Here is a 25136-nt window from a genome sequence, read left to right as displayed (position 1 = left end):
ACATTATTAAGGGGCATGCAATCATTGCCCTTATCTTTAGAAACTTTTTAAGTTAACCCAGATTTCCTTTTCATGGATTTGAAGCAAAAACATAGTCAGACTAAACTAACAACCTGCTTCGATACACCCACTGTGACACCTCGTGCACTATTTGCACATGCTTAGCATGAGTATAATTCAATGCATGCCAATTTTAGCAATAAAAGGGATGAGCATTTTTCTTTTATCATCACTTTAAATTTGAAGATGGTTCGACGACAACTTAGTTTGAATGACAGGGGAAGGGCCATTGGCTGGCTACAAGATGGACACACTCAAAGATCTGTGGCTCGCCGTCTAAATGTAAGCCAAAGTGTTATCGGTAGACTCTGGCAGAGGTTCAGGACGACTAATTCTATTCAGAATCGCTCCCGTTCTGGAAGACCACGATCAACAACAGCACGAGAAGACCGTTTCCTGATGATAACGGCGTTGCGACAGCGTTTTGTGACCCCACGGCGTCTTCGTGATCAACCCAGAGCTGCTACAGGCAACAATGTGTCTGACCAGACCATTAGGAATCGTCTGCGAGACCAAGCTTTGCGGTGTCGGCGTCCTGTAGTCCGACTACAGCTACTTGCCCGTCACAGAAGGGCTCACCTTGATTGGTGCAGACGTCATATCCGGTGGAACCGTGGGCAATGGGCAGAGACATTATTCACAGATGAGTCACGGTACTTGCTCCAGTTCAATGATGGCCGGGTTCGTGTTTACCGTCGTCAAGGAGAAAGATTTGCTGATGTTAACGTTGTTTAACATCTACCATTTGGAGGAGGAAGTGTAATGGTGTGGGCGGGCATATCCATGAATCACAGAACCCCTCTGTACATCATTAATGGAAATTTGACTGGTCAGCGTTATCTCAACGAGATTGTTCAACCTTTTGTAATTCCACTTCTGCAGCGGATTGGACCAGGAGCTTGGTTCCAGGACGACAACGCAAGACCTCATCGTGCCAGGGTGGTGACCGACTTCCTGCAGCAGCAGAACGTTCAGCACATGGATGGCCTGCATATTCACCAGACTTGTCACCCATTGAGCATGCGTGGGATGAACTAGGGCGGCGAGTTCGATCACATCACGTCCCTTCCGTCAACATCCAGCAACTGGCTCAGCAATTAGTTGCAGAATGGCAAGCGATTCCTCAACGTTATTTCCAACGCCTGGTTAACAGCATGCGCCAACGTTGTCAAGAATGTGTGAATGCTAATGGTGGCTACACCAGTTACTGACGCTTCTACTACATGTGTGAACATCAATTTTGGGGGTGCATGACTTTCTCCATCTGGGTAGTAAACTAGTTTCCAAGCAAAGGTTTTTTGTTTTGTGCTTTCTGTTCTTGAAACATCAAATAAATAATTTGTCATCAGTCGTCACAATTTTAGCATATTAACTTATTTTTATTTGCACAAATATTTTTGACCCTTAACTTCTTTTGAGTAGTATATATCCTCGTTACATCTAGTACAGTATAGTTATTATTCCGTGTGTCACACTGCTCAACAAATGAAACCGCACATAAAGAAGTGAGATAACTGTTTTCATGAATGCATGAAAGAACCAATAGTATGTAATATTTAATTTCATTCAGAATGTCAAGCTGATCGATGCGTTATTAATACTATCAGAGGCGGATCTAGGGGGGCAGGTGCCCGCCCCCCCCCCCCCACTAAATTTTGCGACAGTTATAATGTTATTATATATTAATTAATTTATTTTTTATAATCCCCTTCCAAACCTCCCCCAAAGTTCCCTTGGCATTCCGCCTCATGTCATTGCCCCCCCCCCCCCCCCAAATGGATTTTCTGGATCCGCCAATGACTATGACCAATCTCACCTCGGGCGAGCTCTCCACCAGCGCACCCCTGAGCTATCCCCACCCCTTACCACAAGTAATATGAAAGTTTGACACCACTAGACCATATTGATTCGTAATTCTAACGAACCCGAATGTCTCCTATCTGGCCCGTTAATGGATAAAGTTAAGATTTGTTTTTGTTATATAAAGCAACTAAAGAATAATATTTATTCAATAAATGGCACGTTTGGATTATTTGTGGCATTCTATCTGGATCCACGATAAACCAACCATATGTTAGACACCAAAAATAGTCGTAGTTTAAAGACACACAAACAGGGAAAAACTAATTAGCTGATTTTAGAACTATTTTAAATATATTTCCAGTAATCGTTCGCAATTCCGGGGTCTCTTTAAACAAATATTCATTTCATTTATTTCAAATCAAAATTTCCTCATCCTAATCAGTGCCCCTCGACTGTTATGGTATGTGCTGTCTTGCCTGTGGGGAAGTCCATATATAAAAGACCCCTTGATGCTAGTGGAACAATGTAGCAGATTTTCTCTAAGAATATATGTCAGAATGATCAAATGTTTGACATCCAGTAGACGATGTTCAATAAATTCATGTGCTCTAGTAGTGTCATTAAATAAAACGAACTTTAAAGTCGGAGACCGTAGTTTTAATCCGTGAAAATGGATACTAAGTTTGGTTAATCTAGATGCATGTAACACATTTGGATAAAGTTACAATTGAGTCTGTGACGTGATGAAAATACACTTAAAAATAGATTAGAGTTGGTCTCCATTATCGTTACTTCTCAAAGGTACGTGCATTTTTGAAAATATAAAAAATGTATTTCGTGGTATTAGTAACACCAGGATGACCAGAATCATTTTGGATGTATGGAAGTGGATAATCTAAACAACAAAACCCAGCTAATGTCTGATTTCAATTATTAAAAACGGTTCTAATACTAAAATACGCTTTAGTTCTTAAAGCTAGGGTTTGTCACCCTAAAAGAAAATATTTTCGAATCCACCTCTTTTCACAAACCGTTACTGTTACGTGCTGTTTTAAAACGAATACTAAAGGGTAGGTTTTAGGTTAACAGTCGGTTATTGAATGACAGTCAAAAGAGTGCTTACTACAAAACAGCGGGGAGTCATTCACTTTAAAAAAAACCAGGGGTGGCCACAGAGAAATAAAATCCGAGTGTAGACGTGCGTGACAAGCGAAAGAAAACCGTCAGTTTGCTGGCCTTTGTCACTTTACACTGAAGAGCCATCTAGTTTATTCAGTCTCCGTTCAAGACACCAGGTTTTCGCTGAACGTTTGCAAATTATTTTGACTGGTTCCCGAAGTGGTTATTTTGTTTACAGTGTAGCGTAAAGATAGGTCTATCAAATGTTGGCGACAAACGATTGGCTGAACTCGTACAGGTTGATTTCATTGGCGGGTTTAGGAGACAGAGCGATCGCAAACAATTTGACTGGTACCATTGTCTTCTATCACATCACATTCATCTAACGTTAGGCGCAAAAACCAGTCTAGCGAGCGACCACAATCATTTGCCATCCTGAAGAGGACTTAGTAGGCCGCCATGCCTTTGGAAGTAAAAAGAAAGAAATGTTTTATTTAACTCAACATGTTTTAACTACGATTAATTAATATATATATGGCGTGAGATCGTGTATCAGGCGAGCGCACTGGGCTGCGTCACCTGGTCGTTTTGTGGTAACACTAAAGTAGGCTAATATTGCTGTTTAAATATGTGCGCCATATTATACTAATAATTAGTTTTCTTATGGGTGACAGCATTATTTCAATTTTGAGAAGCGATATCTAGGACTATTTAGTGACCATTGGCGTAAGTAGGCTTTGATATTGTGGTTACCCACATTGAGGAGGGAGGGGTACCCACACTGTCTATGTGTGGTGTTTTGGGGGCGACAGGCAAATATAAATGGAGGGGGCAGACGTTGAATTGGAGGGCAGGGTCATATGCCCCGCCCCAGCCATTGATTTGAACCCTTGATTGAGGAGAACCCGCAACATATAGGCCACTCATCGTGATAACCAACAAAATATCTTGTATATGCACTTTCGAAAGGACTACATACTATGACCCTTTGCCAGGGAGTCAAACCCCAATGGTTTTACCTGACATGGGAAGCCTTAAAAGGTTGTGTGGTAACAATGTGTTCAGACTCTTCCTTGACATCCTTAAGGTGCACAACCCAAAAAATGTGCTAATTGTGATAACTGCACATGTATACAATGTTACAAACATATCATAGGAAATTGAACCATGTTTGCTGTTGTTCTAATAGAGCAGTATACCAGTGGATCGTTATATTATGATTGCTTACCTCCAACCCCTTTCCGTACATTTGGTATATAACTATGCCAATATATTTCCATGTTTGCATTTACGGCGTTCATTTTGTATTTACGGCAGCCATTTTGGTGGTCATTTTGGATTTTTGGTAAATATGACTCTATATATTGGCTAATTGATCCAATGGATTCTGTGACCCCACAAACATGGGTATAGCCACTAAAATCACGACTCTATGTGCATCATGGGCCGAGATATGGTAGAAAACGGTTTTGTATGGCGGCCATTTTGAAAAACGGCTATTAATATTTTTTTCAGCAGCACATTTTTCGGGTTGTGCACCTTGAAGATGCCCAGGAAGTGTCTCTGAACACATTGGTACCACACAACCTTTTACAGAATCCCAAAAACCAGTTGGCTCCCTGGGCCCATATTTTCGAAGCTATCTTAGCCAACGAAATCGTGAAATCATCGTAAGCTATGACGTCACTATGGCGTGTGCTGTAGTGACGTCACAACCTACGACGGTTTTACGATTTCGTAGCGCTAAGATGGCTTCGAAAATAGGGCCCCTGGTGTACTTTGTGAGGCACTGGCTGGGGAGGGGGGAGGAATCGATGACTTTTCTCTATCTCAGAAAATTTCGAATTCCGTGTAATTTCTCAAAACATACAAAGAATCCGATTTCACACATACGAAATGTGAAATAACATACCTTCGTCCTCGTGTTTTATTTTTCTTCACACGTCCGTGTTGCGTGTGCATTCCTACCTTATATTAAATTACACCCATTTTAATAAGCGGAAATGGCGCAACAAATGAGACGAAATATTTCATCGTCTGCTCCCCTGTGTCACGTCTGCTGTCCCCGGCGTGTAAACATGATCTTACGTGCTCAGAGGAATTAAATGTCACAATCAGTGATCACTAAAACCGTTAAAGCCGCACACCCTAGTTCCATCCAGCGAAAATAAATTATAATTTGGTTAATCTACAAACCTGTAACACACTTAGATCACGTTTTTATCAAATGGAGTGAAAAAACAGGTTTTATATCGATAAATACCATGGGAATCCCCATGTCCCAATTGCTTGAAATAATTTTGAAAGTTTCTGATGTCACCGGTAGATGTCGCCCGAAGCACAACAATGCCTACGTCACGACAAATTTCACAGACTTGGGGTGCGTTCGTTTCACCTCTCCTGGACATGTTCCAACTGTTCTGTCCTGGTTGTATCCCCTCACCAGATATCGTAAGACTTAGCAAAATTATTGGTTTTAAGGGTTTGTAACGTTTTGTATTGAGACACTTACTTGTCTGAACTTTATTGTTACTGAAAATGTTCACGAACTGTGAAGAAAAATCTCACAAATGAACAATCTAATTAAAATTAGCTCCACTATTACATTGTGGATCTAAAGACAGCCAGTTGGAGCTCATGTCCACCAATCAAAACCTTACTTGCAGAATCCTGCCAGTGATTTAAAGCTAACAAAACTGCGTAGTCCCAAAGTCCAGGTAACATTTCGTCTGTAAATAATAATTTAAATATTGTCCAATCACACTTCGCCTTTTATAACGTTATTTGGGAGCATACAAATTCTAAAAATATCGGGCGAGTCTATTTTAGTGGCCGCAGTACAGCGAACCATACCAATACGTACGGGGTGGGTTATCAGTCTTCAATTTTACATTAAAAATTATTTATTTATTTATAAAATAAAATAAAACTAAATCAGTCTTCAGTTTTACATTACAAATTATTTATTTTATAAAATAAAACATGTTTTAAGGCATTCGTAATTCACACGAAACATGTCGTATACCCTCAGGATAATTCGGCATGTTTTCAGATTATTTTTAAATCACTGGCAGGATTCTGCAAGTAAGGTTTTGATTGGTGGACATGAGCTCCAACTGGCTGTCTTTAGATCCACATGTAATAGTGGAGCTAATTTTAATTAGATTGACAAATGAACAACAACACATCGGATGTTGATTGCGCGAACCGTGCACGAGAAAACAAACCGAACCAAAATGATAACGGTCACGTGATATACCAACGTCTGTGACATTGAAATGGAAATATCCCCTCTAAAAATAGATTGGACCTCGCTTGCTTTACGGTTTTTTTCTCGACAGAACGTCTTGTGAAAAAATGCAAAAAATGATTTCGTGGTTTTACAAACATCAGGATTACCAAAAAGCACTTCAGGTGAATGGAAATGTGTATTCTAAATAATAAAATGTAAGTAAAGTGCAATTTTATTTGTGAAAAATGGGGTTTAATAGCGAAAAACAACGCCGTAATGGTTAACAAATAGCAGTAACTAGGGTGTGTCCCTTTAAAACAAGAGGAATGGGGCTTGTGAACATGTATGCGAGTTTCTGTCTTAACGTGTAGCTGATAAAAGAATTGTTCAAATTCTTACCCTGACTCTCTCATTGGTTGGGAATTTTACCGCAATATGTTAGGTAATTTATATGTAGAAAACAAATATATACGTGTCGACAAAATAAAGGAAAGGGGTGTTTGTTCAACGACTCCTCAGCACGTTTTAAACTACATACAACTACTTGGTGTCAGAAATGTGTACCGCACGACACTATTATGGTGTACCGGCCTCGGTGGCGTCGTGGTTAGGCCATCGGTCTACAGACTGGTAGGTACTGGGTTCGGATCCCAGTCGAGGCATGGGCTTTTTAATCCAGATACTGACTCCAAACCCTGAGTGAGTGCTCCGCAAGGCTCAATGGTTAGGTGTAAACCACTTGCACCGACCAGTGATCCATAACTGGTTCAACAAAGACCATGGTTTGTGCTATTCTGCCTGTGGGAAGCGCAAATAAAAGATCCCTTGCTGCCTGTCGTAAAAGAGTAGCCTATGTGGCGACAGCGGGTTTCCTCTAAAAAAAAAAACAGTGTCAGAATAACCATTATGTTTGGCGTCCAATAGCCGATGATAAGATAAAAACTCAATGTGCTCTAGTGGCGTCGTTAAACAAAAACTTTACTTTTACTTTACTATTCTGGTGTATAGTGAATGGGGTTGTATTAAGATTCTTTAGAGGGATTTCAAAAAAAGAATAGAAACCGCATACCGCATGCAAATGTACAACTATATTACTTCAGAAGATTTATGGTTCATATTTTGTCCAACAGCGAGGTCACATGGACAGACAGACAGAGACAGAGAAAAGGAAGGAAGGAAATGTTTATTTAACGACGCACTCAACACATTTTATTTACGGTTATATGGCATCGGACATATGGTTAAAGATCACACAAATATTGAGGGAGGAAACCCGCTGTCGCCACTTCTTGGGCTACTCTTTTCGATTAGCAGCAAGGGATCTTTCATATGCACCATCCCATAGACAGGATAGCACATACCACGGCCTTTGATGTATCAGTCGTGGTGCACTGGCTGGAGCGAGAAATAGCGCAATGGGCCCACTGACGGGGATCGATCCCAAACCGACCGCGCATTAAGCGAGCGCTTTACCACTGAATTCATCGCGTTGCCCTTTTTACGGTTGCCCTTCACCAATATTTCCTGGATCCGCCTTCGATTTGTAAACAACATCTATACTTGTTTCATATAATGCTGTTGTTGTTTTTTCTGGAAAATATTTTTGGACACGGATTTAGACAGGAGTCCAGGGGAGCCGGTCCCCTCCCCTATTTCTGGTCAAGTAATTAACGTTGCTGATGTCTGCAGTGAGGAGTCAACGCCATTAAACTACATTACGCCTACAATGATGTTACGCGGCCGCCGCCACCCCTATTAAAAATCCTAGATCCGTGCCTGCTTGTTGTTGGTTTTTTGTTTTGGTTTTTCAAATTGGTTTAACAAATTTGATTCCCAGCCCGTTGAGTACAATTAAACAGCTCATGCTAAGGGTAAATATGGGTTGTGTTGTGTACATACAAATAATACACCAACACAATATAATTTATGGTACTGGCTTTCTCTCTCCATCTCCGTCTCTTTGTGTGTGTGTGTGTGTGTGTGTGTGTGTGTGTCCCCCCCCCCCCCTCTCTCTCTCTCTCTCTCATAGATACATTAATAACAGGCACGAGAGAGAGTGTGTCTCTCTCTCTCTCTCTCTCTCTCTCTCTCTCTCTCTCTCTCTCTCTCTCTCTCTCTCTCTCTCTCTCTCTCTCTCTCTCTCTCTCAGGCACGAGAGAGAGAGAGAGAGAGAGTGTGTGTGTGTGTGTGTGTGTTCGAGAGAGTGAAAAGAGAAAGATAGAGACAGACAGAGGGGATAGAAAGAAGGTTTAACATTGTGAGACTGATTTATAGGCTACTTATAAATTCTATTTTATGTGTTTTCTAAAATTACAGTTCATGGTAGGCCTAAACATCCATGTTTGTTAGTTTGTTCCATTATATATGACATTATATTATATTAGTAACAAGAGAATTTTAACATGCATTTTCCCAGACAGGCCAGCACATACCATGACCTTTTCCGCGATGCGTAATATCGCATTATCGTCTCGCCACCATATAATCTGAACGACAAAACTAATAACAGTAATATATACTGAACTGCAAAAGAAACGCGGAATCCAAAATCATAATTTTAATCAATTTAAACTTTCATATCAACTATCAATTCACAAAGATGACAAATTACTCCAAATAGTGAATTTAAAATCGCAACCATTTAAAATAATCATGCTTTTGTTGTAATTAATTTTTTAATTTTTTAAAAATTTGATATAGGTAATTATTTTCATAATTTTTTAAATTGTAGCTTTTCTTTTGCTATTCAGTATATGCATCGTTTCAAGATAGGTTTGTAAAAAAAAAAAAACCCGTCTAAACCTTCTTTCTAATGGATGGAGATAATAAAAATAGCGAACTAAAGTGTTCAAATTAACTATTAAATCATTTAACCCTTTCCGGTTCCATGCCCGTCCAACAAGGGACTGTTACTATGACGTGGACAAATTGCAGTTTATATGACTGTTCCTGTGGAAAATACAATTAAAATTCAATTACAAGGTCACCACGTGACTGCTTCCCAAATGTCACGAGTATTACGTGTTATAATTAGATCCATTCGACATTTCATTGTGCTCACCGGGGGGTCAACACGTCTAGACAAAAGGGGAGATAAGCATTATAACGTACTGCCATCTATTTATTACGTTCAAGGGGGCGGGACGTAGCCCAGTGGTACAGCGCTCGCTCGATGCGCGGTCGGTGTAGGATCGATCCCCGTCAGTGGGCCCATTGGGCTATTTCTCGTTCTAGCCAGTGCACCACGTGGTATGTACTATCCTGTCTATAGGATGGTGCATATAAAAGATCCCTTGCTGCTAGTCGAAAAGAGTAGCCCATGAAGTAGCGACAGCGGGTTTCCTCTCTCAATATCTGTATGGTCCTTAACCGTATGTCTGACGCCATATAACCGTAAATAAAATGTGTTGAGTGTGTCGTTAAATAAACCATTTCTTTCTTTCTTTTTCTATTTAGGTTCAGGACACCGGCCTCGATGGTGTCGTGGTTAAACCACAGAACATAAGACTGTTAGGTACAGGGTTCGCAGCCCGGTACCGGCTCCCACCCAAAGCGAGTTTTAATCGACTCATTGGGTAGGTGTAAGGCCACTACACCCCACCCTCTTCTCTTTCAATAACCACTAACAATTAACAAATAATCCACTGTCCTGGACAGACAGCCCAAATATCTGAAATGTGTGCCCAGGACAGCATGCTTGAAACTTAATTGGATATAAGCACGAAAATAAGTTGAAGTGAAGTGAAAGTTCAGGACATACAGCTCTGTAAGGGCGGGGTCTAGCTCAGTCGGTAGACAGCTCGCCTGGGGTGCTTAAGTCCAAGGATCGAACCTCCTCGGTGGATCAATTCTCTTTTTGGGGTTTTCCCGTTCCAACCAGTGCCCCACGACACGTATGTCAAAGGCCGTGATATGTGTTGTCTTATCTGTTGGAAAGTGCATATACATAGATTCCTTGCTGTTAATTTTTAAAATGTAGCGGGTCTTTCTCTGAAGACTACTCGAGTCAGAATTACCAAATGTTTGAAATCCAATAGCTGATGATTAATAAATCAATGTAGACCTACTCTAGTGCTGTCGTTAAATAAAACATACTGACTTTACAACACCGCTGCCTCCGTATTACCAGTCTTAATATATGCCTATAATGAATAACCTACCACCACCACCCACCCCAAAAAAGAAAAAAGAAAAAAAGAAAAGCGAATATAATTTTAAAGTGTATAATTAAATTTGTGTTTTTTCAAGAAGAGCTTAAAGGGACATACCCTAGTTTGAACTCGTGAAAATTAACACTAAGTTTAGTTTATCTACAAAACTCTAACACATTTGGATAAAGATATAATTGAGTAAAAAATGAGTCTGACTGTGAAATGGTGAAATACCCTCTAAAAATAGACTAAAACTCGACTCCATAACTGTTACTTCTCAGACGCACGTGCGTTTGTAAAAATATGAGAAATGTCTTTTGTGATATTAAAATCACCAGTATGACCCAAAACACTCCAAATGTACAAAAACGGATGATCCAAACAATAAAATCTAAACAAAGTATGATTTCAGTTAACAAAATAGGCTCTAATGGTCAAAAGTATGCCTTGGTGTTTAAAAACTAGGGTATGTCCCTTTAACACATATTGGATTCAGAAGACTTACAATTTGATAAACCATTTATTATTTCATAGAACCGAGTGCTTGTTATCTAGAACACCAAACTAACCATAGCCTTGATTTGCGTTTCTTTTGGTGATCAGTATATAAGTTTGGTTTCACTGGCGTACGAGACAGGCGGTGAGGGTCAGGGGGTCAATCCCCCACACCTAGTGCTGGATAAATCTTCGCATTCAGGTAAGTACGATGTGCGAGAAAAATTAGCTGATCTGAAACGTTTTCACCATGTATTTCCATCATTCTACTCACAGTATTAGTTGTAATCCATGTAAAAATGAGTAGTGATTCGTTTGGAATCTTATATAGCCTGTCCCCTCACCCACCCATCCCCCCCCCCCCACCCCCACCCCCCCCCCCCCCCCCACACACACACACACGAATGGGAGCCCGTACCTCACTTAATTTAATCCTATATTAACGTCAAATACGAGCAAGTATACAAACGTAAAAATAAAAATTCATGAACGCTTTTTCTTAACAATGTTAACCTCTTTTTACTCCCTATGACGTCATTACAGACAGAATACCCAATAATTATCTTGATTCCTTGTTGTGGAATTATCTGTGAATTTGCGAAAAGTTCAGGCTGACTTTGGAGGTTCAACGAGTTCGTTTAATTGGCAGACGAACAACACGCTAAATGATCAGACGTATTAAATTACGCGGGAAAAGCAACAAACAACATACCCAACCGTCTGCTTAGATCGTTCCTTCTGCGGTTATGACGCATGTGCCACGCTATTTGTTGTTGACATGATAGTACTTCTAGCGCATCAGTTAATTACTGGGTTTGTTTAAACCTTGACTACGGTTAATTTGACTCTGCTTTGTTTTCCACGATCAACAAGTTCTTTATAGACATATTCATTTTACGTACAGTTTTCGTTTGTGTGTTTTATAGATCTAGTAGTATTCTATAGATTAGTTTTCGTTAGTGTGTTTACCAAGCGAGTCCAAGGAAAAAATCCCACACAGTGCCTCACCTCACCCTGCTTAGCTAGGCTACTCTAAAACTGACTACGCACAGTTTTGAGAATTTGTAGATTGGTAAATCTTTGTAAAAACAGAAGCTATAATAACATTTAGTAGGCCTACCACTTATGATCGATTTTGGTGGACCTTCTACTTCCAAAGTTATGGGAAACACTTGACTTCCTGAGCATCCTTTAAATTCTCCCCAACCTTCCATTAAAGAAAAAAAATCTGTAAAATCCAGTTTCAAACAAATGTTACAATTGAAAAAGCAAACATACTTCTTAACACTTTTCTTATATTAAAAGAGTCGTAGTTCGTATGCTAATCTCAGTAGGAACTATGTTACGGATATACACGATGTTAAGGATATACATGCAGGGTGACCAACTTTCCGGAATTTTCCGAAAAATCCGGAATTTTTAACCCATATCCGGAATTCTGGAATTAATGCCAAATATCCGGAATATTTTCCAAATTCGCCATCACTATTATTATTTTTTTTTTTTTTGGAAGCAACCGTTTCTGAATATAATTTAAATTTTCTATATTTTTAAATCCCGAGTTTATTAAACTGAGTTTATCATTCTACATTCTCCATTTCAACCTGAACTCGATATTATCTACAGTTTTGTGCTATTACTATGACGTTTGTCTGTTGGCTGTATTTGTCAACAGCCGACCAATGAAAATGTTGACAATCGAGTAAACTGAAACATGTATGAAATTTGTCTTACTTGTTATGTAGTTTATGTATTCATTTTAAAGATATTTCAAATATATAGTAATTAAACGCGCTCTCTCACAGATGGTTGACCTAATTATTGACCTAACAAGGTATTATATGACAATATATACATTTGATTTGTACCTAAAAGTACTTTATTGAACCATCTATATAACCACCATATCACACTTATTATTGATATTTTATAAAAATAATTGAATTATGGGTACGGTCCATAATTCTGAGAAAAATAACGGCTATTTGGAGAGCAGAGGTGACGTATTATTTTGAGTCACGAGACGGGCATTCCCCGAATAACCGCAGTGTCAAAACGATTTATCAAACTCGTGTAACGAGAACGCTTGACCGTTCTCTGCGACGTAGGGTAAATAGAAAAACAACAACAATGAAAATAAGTTATTAAACAATAATAAAAACATGTACTGAATGATAATAAGCTGATACATTAATTTATTTTAGTAACAGAAGCATGTTAAACGTCGACAATCCCGACTAGTTAGGCCTTTGCATCTATAGGTAAATTTATCGTTAGTCGTACGCGAAATACTCTAAACATCTGGATCATGAACACCTTCATTTTCCACCTTATCAAATTCAATATTATGCAAAATATGCCATAACAGCTGACATGAGATAGGAATTGTTGCATTTTTAAAGAATACTCTGAACTAGACAGTGTTTATATACAATGTGACTACATATACGAAGCCGTGTATATAGCCTCCACTAACGAGGACTGGCTATATTCACAGCAAAAATGTATATAGGCGGTAAATAAGTACATGTATTTGATTGATCCATATTACCGAACCATCTGGAACAGGAGGAATACATACTAAGTACTGTACGAACAGTGCATTTTCTGAACAGGGGAGGGGGTGGGCGAGTATATGAATTTAAAGGACCCTTTTGTGTACGTTTTCCATAGATATATGAATAGCGTCATATTGTCCCTACAGTACTAACAAAAAAATTATAATAAATAAATAAATAAATAAAAATGACAATTACAAATTATCAGCGGCTGAGGTAGATTAACTGAAAGAGAAACTAACTACGGACAGTACACAAACTAACAACAGGGCTTGAACTTATTACTTTTTCACTGATTGCAATTTTGAGGCTGCTTACGTATTTTTTTATTTTTTTTAAAGTTAATTTTACAGCAAATAAATATGACTAAAAGGTTATTTTGCTGTATTTAATCACATTTCAAATGCTCAAAATTGCAAGGTGCAATAAAACTCAAAATACTTTTTTATATAGGCTACTAGTAAAGCTGAGACCATGCCCGGGTCCCCCTCTAAATTTATGTAATGTTTCTGTAACAACCACCCCACCGCGACGTGATGTTACCAACATTATAATACATGTAATAATAATAATAACAATAATAATAATAATAATACACAATTATTACTACTACTACTACTACTACTACTACTACTACTACTACTACTACTACTACTACTACTACTACTACTACTACTACTACTACTACTACTACTATTATTATTATTATTATTAGCCTACTACTACCTTTTTGAGGTGGAGGCGGTGTTTTATCTGGAGGAGTTTTGGCTATAAAAATGCAAGATTAACGTGCGTGCACACACGCACAGACGGCAGACTGAACTTGTCCCTGCACGCAGAACTGGATTCAACTGGGTTAAGTAATAAGTAGCCAACCTTTAGCCGACAAAACACTGGGTTTTTTACGCTATATATTAAAACCGAAATACCACTTTGCGAACCAGTCAAAATAATTTGCACACGCGCCTGATAATAATAATAATAATAATAAATAATAATAATAAATGGTGAGTTCGTGTTCCGACTTTTTATTATTTTATTTCAGCGTATTCGCGGTTATTTTCATCATGAAATAATATATATTTTATTATTTGCCATGTATATAGCCGGCCCTCATTTGCCAAGTCTCTATATACGGCGATCGTTTATATAAAATCCAAAAATACATTATACGGTTGTCGTATATATAGCCTCATCACTACGAGTCTGTTTTTCCGTATTTTAAATGTCTCATTTAAAGAAGAGTTCCAAATTTTAAAACTGACTCGTGTCATAGAATTCCCTCGATCGTAGTTCAATTAAATAGTTTAGTATCATACAATAACTAGGTTTGGTATTCCAAATGAATGTAATTTCCATTTATAATGCATATTTAGAGAAATAAGGCCTACTAAATCCGTGATTGAGCTCCTTTAATACGGGGCAGATATCGGTTCTATGGCAATTCATACAATTTCGCCACGGTGGGTAAAAACCTGAATATACACTAACAGGCAAAAGAAACTTATCACTTTTAAAATAAGTTTATCTGAATTAAAGATACTGCAATAAGTTTGAAAGTAATGATAAAACATTCACCAAAACACACCCTGTTTCCGAAAAGTCATTGTTTCCAGATTTAGTGAATTTCGTGCAGTCATGAAAAATGTGAAAAACAGCATAATTTGAATTTGTTAAAAATGCTCGTGCATGATTGTGTGGGACAAAGCAAGGAAGCAGTATCAAAAAGAACGGCAGATTGCAAGAACCTTCAACTGCAGTCAAGCCGTCATCAGCAACTTGTTGAGCCGTTACCAGCAGACAGGCCAGGCACAAGACGGTGCAAGATCAGGAAGACCAAGGGTCACAAAGCCAGTTGAAGACCGCTGTATCAGAGCTTTCCGCCCCTTCCGTGGAATGGCCTTGAACCCTCTACACCGTCAACGCAGATTACAGTGGGTACGAACTGTACGTCGGTGGCAGCGGCGTGATTGGGAAAGGGTGCTGTCCACGGATGAAAGTCGCTTCAACATGTTCCGAAATGATGGCCGAGTTCGTGTTTATCGACGTAGGGGAGAGGGACTGGCGCCGAATTGTATCCAAGATGTCCACCCTTTTGGTGGAGGCGGCGTCATGGTATGGGGCAGTATTTGCGGTCAACGGACAATAAGGCTTCTCATCATCCGTGGAAATCTGAATGGTCAAAGATACAGGGATGAAGTGTTGCGCCCTGTTGTAGTGCCATTCTTGCGTCAACAACCTAGGGGTACCCTTTTGCAGCATGACAATGCACGACCTCATACAGCCAGACTTGTTCAGGATTATCTCAACAACGTTAACGTCAACGTATTGCCTTGACCATCATGCTCTCCAGACATGAATCCCATAGAGCATCTCTGGGATCATCTTGATCGACAGTTGAGACAACGCGTACCTCCCCCAGCAAATCGACAGCAGCTTGAACAGGTTTTGTTGGATGTTTGGCGCAGAATTCCTGCTGACATCATCCGGCGACTGACGAAATTCATGAGGAGACGTGTTTTGGCATGTATTGATGCAAGGGGTGGTCACACACGCTACCGAGGACATGTCTTATCCCATGCTTTGACTTTAGAAGCACCTTTTGACGGGACTCTGATTGTGTAATTTTTAATTTTGACCCCATGTCTCTTTCGCTCGGCCTTATGGCAAGTGCACTATCGATATGGCAATGCTTTTTTGTAAAGACATTGGAAAATGATTCCTTTCAGTAAAATAATCATCATATAGATCACATCTGTCTTGTTTTTTTCTTTATGGACCTGCTGAACAAGGTGATAAGTTTCTTTTGCCTGTTAGTATATAACAGAACACTTGCAAAATAAACGGATCCACAATTCTCTTCTTTTCGTATGCTTTCACATGCAACATTTCACTAAATAATATTTGGCTACCAGTAATCTGTGACACATTCATGACATTAACATATCTACCGATATGGTTTTATTCAAGTAAGTTAAACTATAAACAATGTAAATTTGTACAAACCATTGTTAGATTTTGCCGCGATATTTTTCTTTACACTGGCATAACAAAAATGCTACTCTAATAGTAATGTAAGCATGCTTCAAAACGATAGCCAGTCTTAATGTGGGTACCAGACGTTTAGTCCCCGATTCAGTTAATCACAGATTAGTTCGACCCCACTGATGAAATAGTGAAAATGTGGCAATGTACCTACATAAAATAACATTGGTCCCAAGTTTGTTTGTCACTTTATTACTAAACTGTAGGTGGAAGTGAAACTGTACTACACAATTTGCTAATAAAGTGGGGCTTTTAAGGGGTTTATTGTTGATGATTTTTTTTTTGGTCTCTATGTGTGTGTGTGCGTGCGCGCGCGTACGTGTGTGTGATAACGCTGTTAATTGCTGTACTAGGTATAGTAACTTTATTTACACTTATGAATATAGGCCTATTTAGCATTTTTACTAGACAAGCCATAAAGTAGGCCTATGCCTAAAAAGGAAGTAGAAAAATTCTGTCACTTATGTGGATTGATTTATACTTTTATTATTGAATACATAACATTCCAATAAATAATACAATTTTTTTTTATTGTTATGTATCTCTGGTTGTTGTTATTTTTTAAATATGTCAAACATGCGCTGTTTAAAAAAATGTTGTTTTTTTTTTGTTTTATTGAAAATGGCGTTTTCGCGTGCTTTAAACTAATGTTTGGAAAGGGGCGTTCGCGCGCTTAAAAATGATAATAACATAAAATTCCGGGAAAATATTTACATTAGGTTGGCACTGTACATACCTACGGATGATGCGTAATGTTAAATAAGTTATATGCCAAGTATTCTGAGTGGAAAACACAAGGTCGATGTTTCAAGTCTACAGAAAGCGGAATGTAGCTTAGTGGCAGAACGCTCGTCTGTTCATAGGGGTCGTAAGATGCATCCTCTGATCGAACCCGACTCGTTCAAAATGGATTGCTAATGGAACGGTGGCCGTGGAAAACATGTTAACAAGTTAAATCGTATTTTATAAAACTGTATGTGTATACAGAACAAGGTCAAATGGACGTTTCTTCAATAACGTGATGACATCATTCGTGTACTTGTTGTTTCTCATTCCAACCAGTGCTCCACGACTCGTATATCAAATGACGTGGTATGTGTTATCCTGTCTGTGGGATTCCTTGCTACTAAAAAGCAAAATGTAGCAGGTTTCCTTTCTTAAAATTACCAAATGTTTGACATCCAACAGCCAGGACCGGCCTCGGTGGCGTCGTGGTTAGGCCATCGGTCTACAGGCTGGTAGGTACTGGGTTCGAATCCCAGTCGAGGCATGGGATTTTTAATCCAGATACCGACTCCAAACCCTGAGTGAGTGCTTCGCAAGGCTCAGTGGGTAGGTGTAAACCACTTGCACCGACCAATGATTCATAACTGGTTCAACAAAGGCCATGGTTTGTGCTATCCTGCCTGTGGGAAGCGCAAGTAAAAGATCCCTTGCTGCTAATCGGAAAGAGTAGCCCATGTAGTGGCGACAGCGGGTTTCCTCTCAAAATCTGTGTAGTCCTTAACCATATGTCTGACGCCATATAACCGTAAATAAAACATTTCTTTCTTTCTTTCTTTCCTTAAAATAAAACATTTCCTTCCTTCGTGTACTTGTTATGTCAAATTCCTCTGCGTGACCTGTTATATCCATCATTCCACAGACAGGATAGCACATACCATGGCCCACTAAAACCAGAAATAGTCCGGTGGGCCCACCGACGGGGATCGATCTTGGTTCTTTGGGGAAGTGCATACCTGTAGTTTCTAAAGCCCTGTTCTCATGCCGTCGTTTACTTACGTGAGTATATATAAACCCGTAAGTAAATATACTTACGGTGAGTATATCTGTCATGAGAACGCATTTGCTTACGGGTTTATATTTACTCATGCATTTTATTTGCACGACCAGCAGAGGTGATGCAAAAGTATATTTGCGTATAACTAAATTTACTAGATACGCAAATCTTGCCATGAGAACAGATTTGTTATTTGCTCATATGAGTAAAAAAGTAAATGCAGATTTCACACCCGTCCGGCGTGATGTTTTGAACAAAACTGAGCTATGCTTATATCAAATTCAATCTAATTAAAATTAGCTCCACTATTACATGTGGATCTAAGACAGCCAGTTGGAGCTCATGTCCACCAATCAAAACCTTACTTGCAGAATCCTGTATATGTGCCGTCCTGTCTGTGTGGACGACGTTGTTGATACAGTCTGAGAAGTAACAGTTATGGAATCGAGTTTTAGTCCATTTTTAGAGGGTATTTCACCATTTCAAAGTCACAGACACATGTTTCACTTAATTGTAACTTTATCCAAATGTGTTACAGGTTTGTAGACTAACCAAACTTAAGTGTGCATTTCCATGGGCTGAAACTAGGACCACCCGTCTATCCCTTTAAACTATTACCATATCTAATATTAGTGATAAAATTTTGCGTAGTAGCAAACATTCCTTTCTTTGCAAGCCTACAGCGGTCTCTGATCTGCATTATTCTTGGAAACTTGAGAAACGTTGACCTGATTGTTGAATTATCCCCCCCCCCCCCCCCCCCCCCCCCCCCCCCCCCCCCCCCCCAACTTCACCAACACACACACTCCAAACCCCGTGTGAAAGGTTATACACACGTTCATATATTTATCTCTGTATACATCATATGCCAGTGACACTGTTTGGTGAAATATACATATTGTTTTCTTCTCCGACTATTTACTCAGTCAATAATATCAAAGCGCCACAATTTCCGGCGATTTTATCGCGTGCGGGATAAAGAAATATGAAAAACGTTCAATGATAAACTCGGCGTTTCCGAAATTACTTGACCCTGATTTTAGCAGAGCATTGTATTTTGGCGTTTTTTGTCAGCTGTCACCAGTCTACTCGACGTAATGCGCAGTCTACAGCGGCACCTGGTGGTGGGCACGGACCGGACTTTCACCTTTGGTCTGGAGTGTTGGAGAAACCGGCTCCCGCCACATAGGCTAGTAGTTCCGATTAGTATCAAGATTAGTGTGTGTGCATTTCCCCTGCACATGACGGCACGTACCTTTGATATTGTAGTCGCGTGCCTTTGATGTACTAGTTGAACGTAGGTCGAGTTCACCAAGGGCGATCATCTCAAGTTTTTCAACTATATCCAAAACACATTATATGGCCACTGTCATACGGACAGACAAATGGAAAGAACGGACAAGTGCTCGTCGTTTAAGGGAAGCGGGGAGGGGGGAGGGACGTAGCACAGTGGCAAAGCGCTCGTCCGATGGGCTGTCGGTCTAGAATCAATCCCAGTCGGTGGTGGGCCCATCGGGCTGCTTGTCGTTCCAGCCATTGCACCACGACTTGTATATGAAATTGCCGTGGTATGTGCTATCCTGTATGTGGGATGGTGCATAGAAATGACCCCTTGCTACTAATGGAAACGTGGCGGGTTGCCTCTAAGACTATATCAGAATTACTAAATGTTAAACATTCAATAGCCGATGATTAATAGATCAATGTGCTCTAGTGGTGTCGTTAAACAAAACAAACTGTCTGATGGCAAACAAACGGGATGAACGGACAAGCAGACCTCGACGTTTAAGGGAATCTCTCTCTCTCTCTCTCTCTCTCTCTCTCTCTCTCTCTCTCTCTGGCTGGCTCTCTCTCTCTCCCTCTCCCCCTCTCTCTCTCTCTCTCTCTCTCTCTCTCTCTCTCTCTCTCTCTCTCTCTCTCTCTCTCTCTCTCTCTCTCTCTCTCTCTCTCTCTCTGGCTGGCTCTCTCTCTCTCTCTCTCTCTCTCTCTCTCTCTCTCTCTCTCTCTGTCTCTCTCTCCAGTAGCTTAACTCTCTCTCTCTCTCTCTCTCTCTCTCTCTCTCTCTCTCTCTCTCTCTCTCTCTCTCTCTCTCTCTCTCTCTCCCCATCTCCCCATCTCTCCCCATCACTCCTCTGAGACTAGTTCAAGGAAAGTAATTTAATCTCTCCTTTTTACATGTGGATGTTTTTAAAACGTAGTACAACAAATGGTTTAACTACCAATGTTCATTATGGTAATATCTTAAATGGCTTCCCATAATCAAAGTTAAGAAAAAGTTTTAAAAAGATTTTAGATTGTGCACTGGCAACTTAAGCCCACACCTCAGGAAAGTCTGTAGAGCGCTTCCGTACGGTGTTTTGTTCGAAACATTGGGATTGCTTTCCTTCCTAAACAGTGCCACACGACATATAAATCAAAGGCCGTGGTAAGTCTGTGGGAAAAGTACATATACAAGATCCCTTGCTACTAATGCTAGACTCAGACTACCATCTGTCACGACGGAGTTGGCCAACTCGACGGTTGCGTCGTAATTTGTCCCATAGTTAGTACTATACTAATTTATATATATATATATATATATATATATATATATATATATATATATATATATATATATATCAGTTTTAATCGGAAGACAACGTGTCCAATGGCAGATGGTTAATGAAATCAATGTGCTCTAGTAGTGTTAGTAAACACAACACGCTTTTTAAAGCACCTTTATTTCCCCCTCCCGCTATCGCCATATCCAACCTTGCCAACTCGTTTTCCATCTTACCACATTGTTATTTGGGTTTTGTTTTACACTATTCGTACTCTGACACCCCTGTCTCCATCCACGTCATATCCCACTCGGTCACCCCAGCACCCGCCCTGCAACCCCTAGCTTCCCAGGCGCGGTTGCGGAGGTGGGGTCGAAAACTCACCTCAAATCGATTATATATATTTTTTCTTGGGGGAACAGGACTCCCACCCCCACCCCCCCACCCCCAATAAAACAACACGTCTACACCCTACCCATGCATACATAAATTCCTGCACACATGCCTGCTTCCAACCCTGCCACCCCAATTTCTCCACCCTCAAACACTACTTGAAAGGTTTTGTTCCCATAACAAACAGAAGTCAAACGTCGCTGAGAGTCTGAGGTGAAACCCGATACGGAGCCATTAAGCACTGAAAGCGCTCGAAGTGAAATGAATGTAATTCGGTCAGATAGAAAATTCTGTAAATGATTATTTCGTATGCGGCGGTGGCTTTCTCGTCAGTGCCGCTCAGTAGCAGTTGGTCCAGGCATATAGTTTTATTTACGTCAGTTGTATCGTGAGTAAACAAACACACCGATACACCGCAAATACAACCTGGCTCACTGTATAGGTAGTTTCAATGAACTCTCGTGTAAAGTTCGCAACTGTGAATCGGTTAAACGCAAGTGACGACTGGCCTTTGATATGGAGGTGTGTTTTTTTATTTATCTCGTTTATTTTAATAATGGTGATAAAACATTATTGATGACAGAACATAAATAACCGAAAACCTGCTAATGTCAATAAAATGTTTCCATAGACACTTTCCATAGTCGTCGGAAGATACCAGCAGTTGGTGGGAGGGGTGGGTGGCCCAAGCGCGGATTCGGGCGGGGGGCCCAAGGGGCCAGGGCGCAATATTTTTGGTCAAACAATATATATTACAGAATAAACAATACACAATACGCAATATCCTGTTCAAAAACAACAACGGGTTTTGGGCTCCCCTCTATTAACAAAGCATGGATCCGCGCCTGTGGTTGGGGGCAATTCACTTTAAATTCACATTTTATCTAGGGAACAAACGTATAATTTGCCCACTTCAACCACTCCGTCTCCAAAAAACCCTATATACATTATTCAATGCTTTATAAAATTGAATATTCTACACAAAATTGAGAATCGGTTTTAACGAGCCTAACTGAATTATTAGTTTAATACAACTATTTTAAAACTGCAGTCTCCTATGCAGTTAATGCGGTTGCGGTGTAATTTCCCGACGTACGACGGAAAGAAAGAAGTGTTTTATTTAACGACGCACTCAACACATTTTATTTACGGTTATATTGCGTCAGACATATGGTTCAGGACCACACAGATTTTGAGAGGAAACCCGCTGTCGCCACTACATGGGCTACTCTTCCGATTGGCAGCAAGGGATCTTTTATTTGCGCTTCCCACAGGCAGGATAGCACAAACCATGGCCTTTGTTGAACCAGTTATGGATCACTGGTCGGTGCAAGTGGTTTACACCTACCCATTGAGCCTTGCGGAGCACTCACTCAGGGTTTGGAGTCGGTATCTGGATTAAAAATCCCATGCCTCGACTGGGATCCGAACCCAGTACCTACCAGCCTGTAGACCGATGGCCTGCCACGACGCCACCGAGGCCGGTCGACGTACGACGGGTGCGCTCAGATTAACAACTAATGGGATATACGACAAGAATCATACTAGCAACTGGACAGTCATAGAAGTCGAAGGCGCAGAAAGTTAACCAACGTCGTCATGGCAATGGGTAGTCTGAGCCTAACATTAAATGAAGCATTTACAATACACCATCAACATTTGTTTTCTTCACGTGCCATTCACGTCTTCGCACTTCTTGAGATCTTGTTTACAATATATATCACATTGAAATGCATGTAAAGTCTCAGAGGAAACAACCCGTTATTTTGCACTTTCCAAGACAGGACACCACATGCCATAGTGTTTACTATAGCAGTCGTGTTACACTGGTTACGACATGGAGAAACCCAATAAGAGAATGGCTCCACCAAGGGGGTTCGATCCTACGATCCAAACGCCTCGAGCGTGCGCTCTACCACCTGAGCCAAAACGTTTTGTTTTTTTAACAGCACCACTAGAGCACATTGATTTAATCATTCTGACATATATACTCAACAACGAAAATTTAGCAAATATCTTTTATAACGTCTAAATTTGCCATGGTTGAATAAACTTAAAAGAAAACCAGGTCATCTGTTGTGTTAAGGCAAATGTTGATGAGTTTATGTTGTTTGTAAATGGTAAACATTTCAGATGTGAATACTAATTAATAAAAATAGATTCATTTATAAATGTTATGCCATTTCTTTTAACATTAGCTAAACTTTCGTTGGTAAGTATATATAGTCCATATTTTTCCATTAGTAGCTATGGATCTTTTATATGCATCATCCCACAGACAGGATAGCGCATACCACGGCATTTGATGTACCAGTCGTGGTGCACTGGCTGGAATGAGAAATAGCCCAATGGGCCCACCGCTGGGGATGGATTCTAGACCGACAGCGCATCGAGCGAACGCTTTACCACTGGGCTACGTCCCGCCTGCCTCGCATCGACTTGTCTCTAGAAAACCCATTCCCAGTCTGCAGCTCAACGCGGTAAGACGTGTTTGTTTCGCTTGTGCACACTGCACGTGCTTTCGCGGCTCGACATTGGGATCCTTTCCTTCGTTGTTTTTGTCAGCGAAGTGAAGTTTTCTACTGGGATGTATGCGGCCATTGGAACTGATTGAACGCTGGAACGCTTCTCGTTTCGACAGTCTGCACACCAGGTTGGATTCTTTTTTAGTGAGATTCCTTGCCTCCACGTCATTTCTCCGTCTCACTATGTTGACATGTTTTTTTCGTGACTCGTATGACGGCCATTCTGCAGAACGCCACGGTTGTTCGCGTTTAGTCTCTACATGTCCGAGCCTGTCCTAGCAGCACTGGAAGATTGACTGCCCCACTCTTAACAAGAAATAGGAAGCGGGGTCGGCCCCTTCTACTCTTTTCTAGACTTTACTTTGCTTTATAGTGATACCATCTCGTATCCTACGGAGTCGGGCCTGTCCGCACCACTATACCAACCCATGACGACTGGACTATACCCTAGTCTGATTCTCTCTCTCGTTCAGACGGATCCGGCTTCTCAAGATCTGTATTTCAGCACAGCACTACACCTTCAACGTCTATTGACTGTCAATCTAGGGGTTTTCTTGACGGGATGCAACCCATCTCGTCCCTACAAGCTGTGCACCCTAACGGCCGTAACGAGGCCACTCACGTGGACATAAAGATCGGACTTTAAACTTTTAGACCTTCGTTCAAAAGTTTATGTCGAAATTACTTTCTTTTTTTAATATTATTAAATAGTCCGATCCTCTCTTCTTTCTCTTATTTATTTTTGGACTGTCCTTCTAAAATGCTCCAAATTATATAAATATTCGACCGACCAGTCAATTCTTTTTATTTTTGGTTTGTAACTTTTTTTCTTTTTTTTTAAAATTCTATTAACTTTATTACTAATTGCTATTTTCAAAATTCTGCCCATTTTCAACTCGACCCCCCCCCCCCCCCCCATCCCGAGTCAGGCCACCGATCTTATTTAATTTCTTTTTGACCACCCGATCTAATCTAGCGACCAAATTTAATGAGTATAAGTTTCTTTATTAATTATATTAATTAGAGATGCGCATCAAAATTTTAAAGCCCACTATTTAATTTTTGGATGTAAATTTCAAAATTGTCCGCTTAATTTTTTTCTGTTCAGGGACAAGCCCTTGGCTATCCAGAGACAGGCCCCGGGACGGACATGCTCGAAACTCTAGTGGTATATGAGCATGTAAAAATTACTCGCACTCGCACTCTAGAGTCCTAATATTAAATACGGTCAACAGTTTGCGGTCAGCGGAAAAGTTGGCTTACGTTTTACGTAATTCCACGAAAACTGTCGGAAACATGTCCACCACTCCCGTCATACGCCCGAGCTTTACCTTGAGTTATAGCCCGAGGAAGGGGTGAATTCTTACAGTACCGTGGTGGGTCACGTGTGCGACACTCGGGTTAATCCGGCAGTAATCTGGGTTAATCTGCTGGT

The 25136-nt window shown here is 40.3% G+C and overlaps 1 protein-coding gene across 1 annotated transcript; it reads left to right on the top strand.

Moving 5' to 3' along the window:
* The first annotated feature begins 246 nt into the window (after window positions 1-246).
* LOC121388345 lies at window positions 247-795 on the top strand. Its single transcript, XM_041519645.1, has one exon. It carries the CDS (start codon window positions 247-249, stop codon window positions 793-795), a length of 549 nt encoding a protein of 182 aa, XP_041375579.1.
* Window positions 796-25136: the final 24341 nt, after the last annotated feature.

This window comes from Gigantopelta aegis, chromosome 2, assembly GCF_016097555.1.
Source record: "Gigantopelta aegis isolate Gae_Host chromosome 2, Gae_host_genome, whole genome shotgun sequence".
Lineage (NCBI taxonomy): Eukaryota > Metazoa > Mollusca > Gastropoda > Neomphalida > Peltospiridae > Gigantopelta > Gigantopelta aegis.
The sequence above is the reverse complement of the archived record's forward strand: the minus strand, read 5'-3'. Positions and strand labels throughout refer to the sequence as shown.

Bases quoted from the DNA above. Each gene is read 5' to 3' on its own strand.
- LOC121388345 (XM_041519645.1), top strand. From the start codon at position 247: ATGGTTCGACGACAACTTAGTTTGAATGACAGGGGAAGGGCCATTGGC.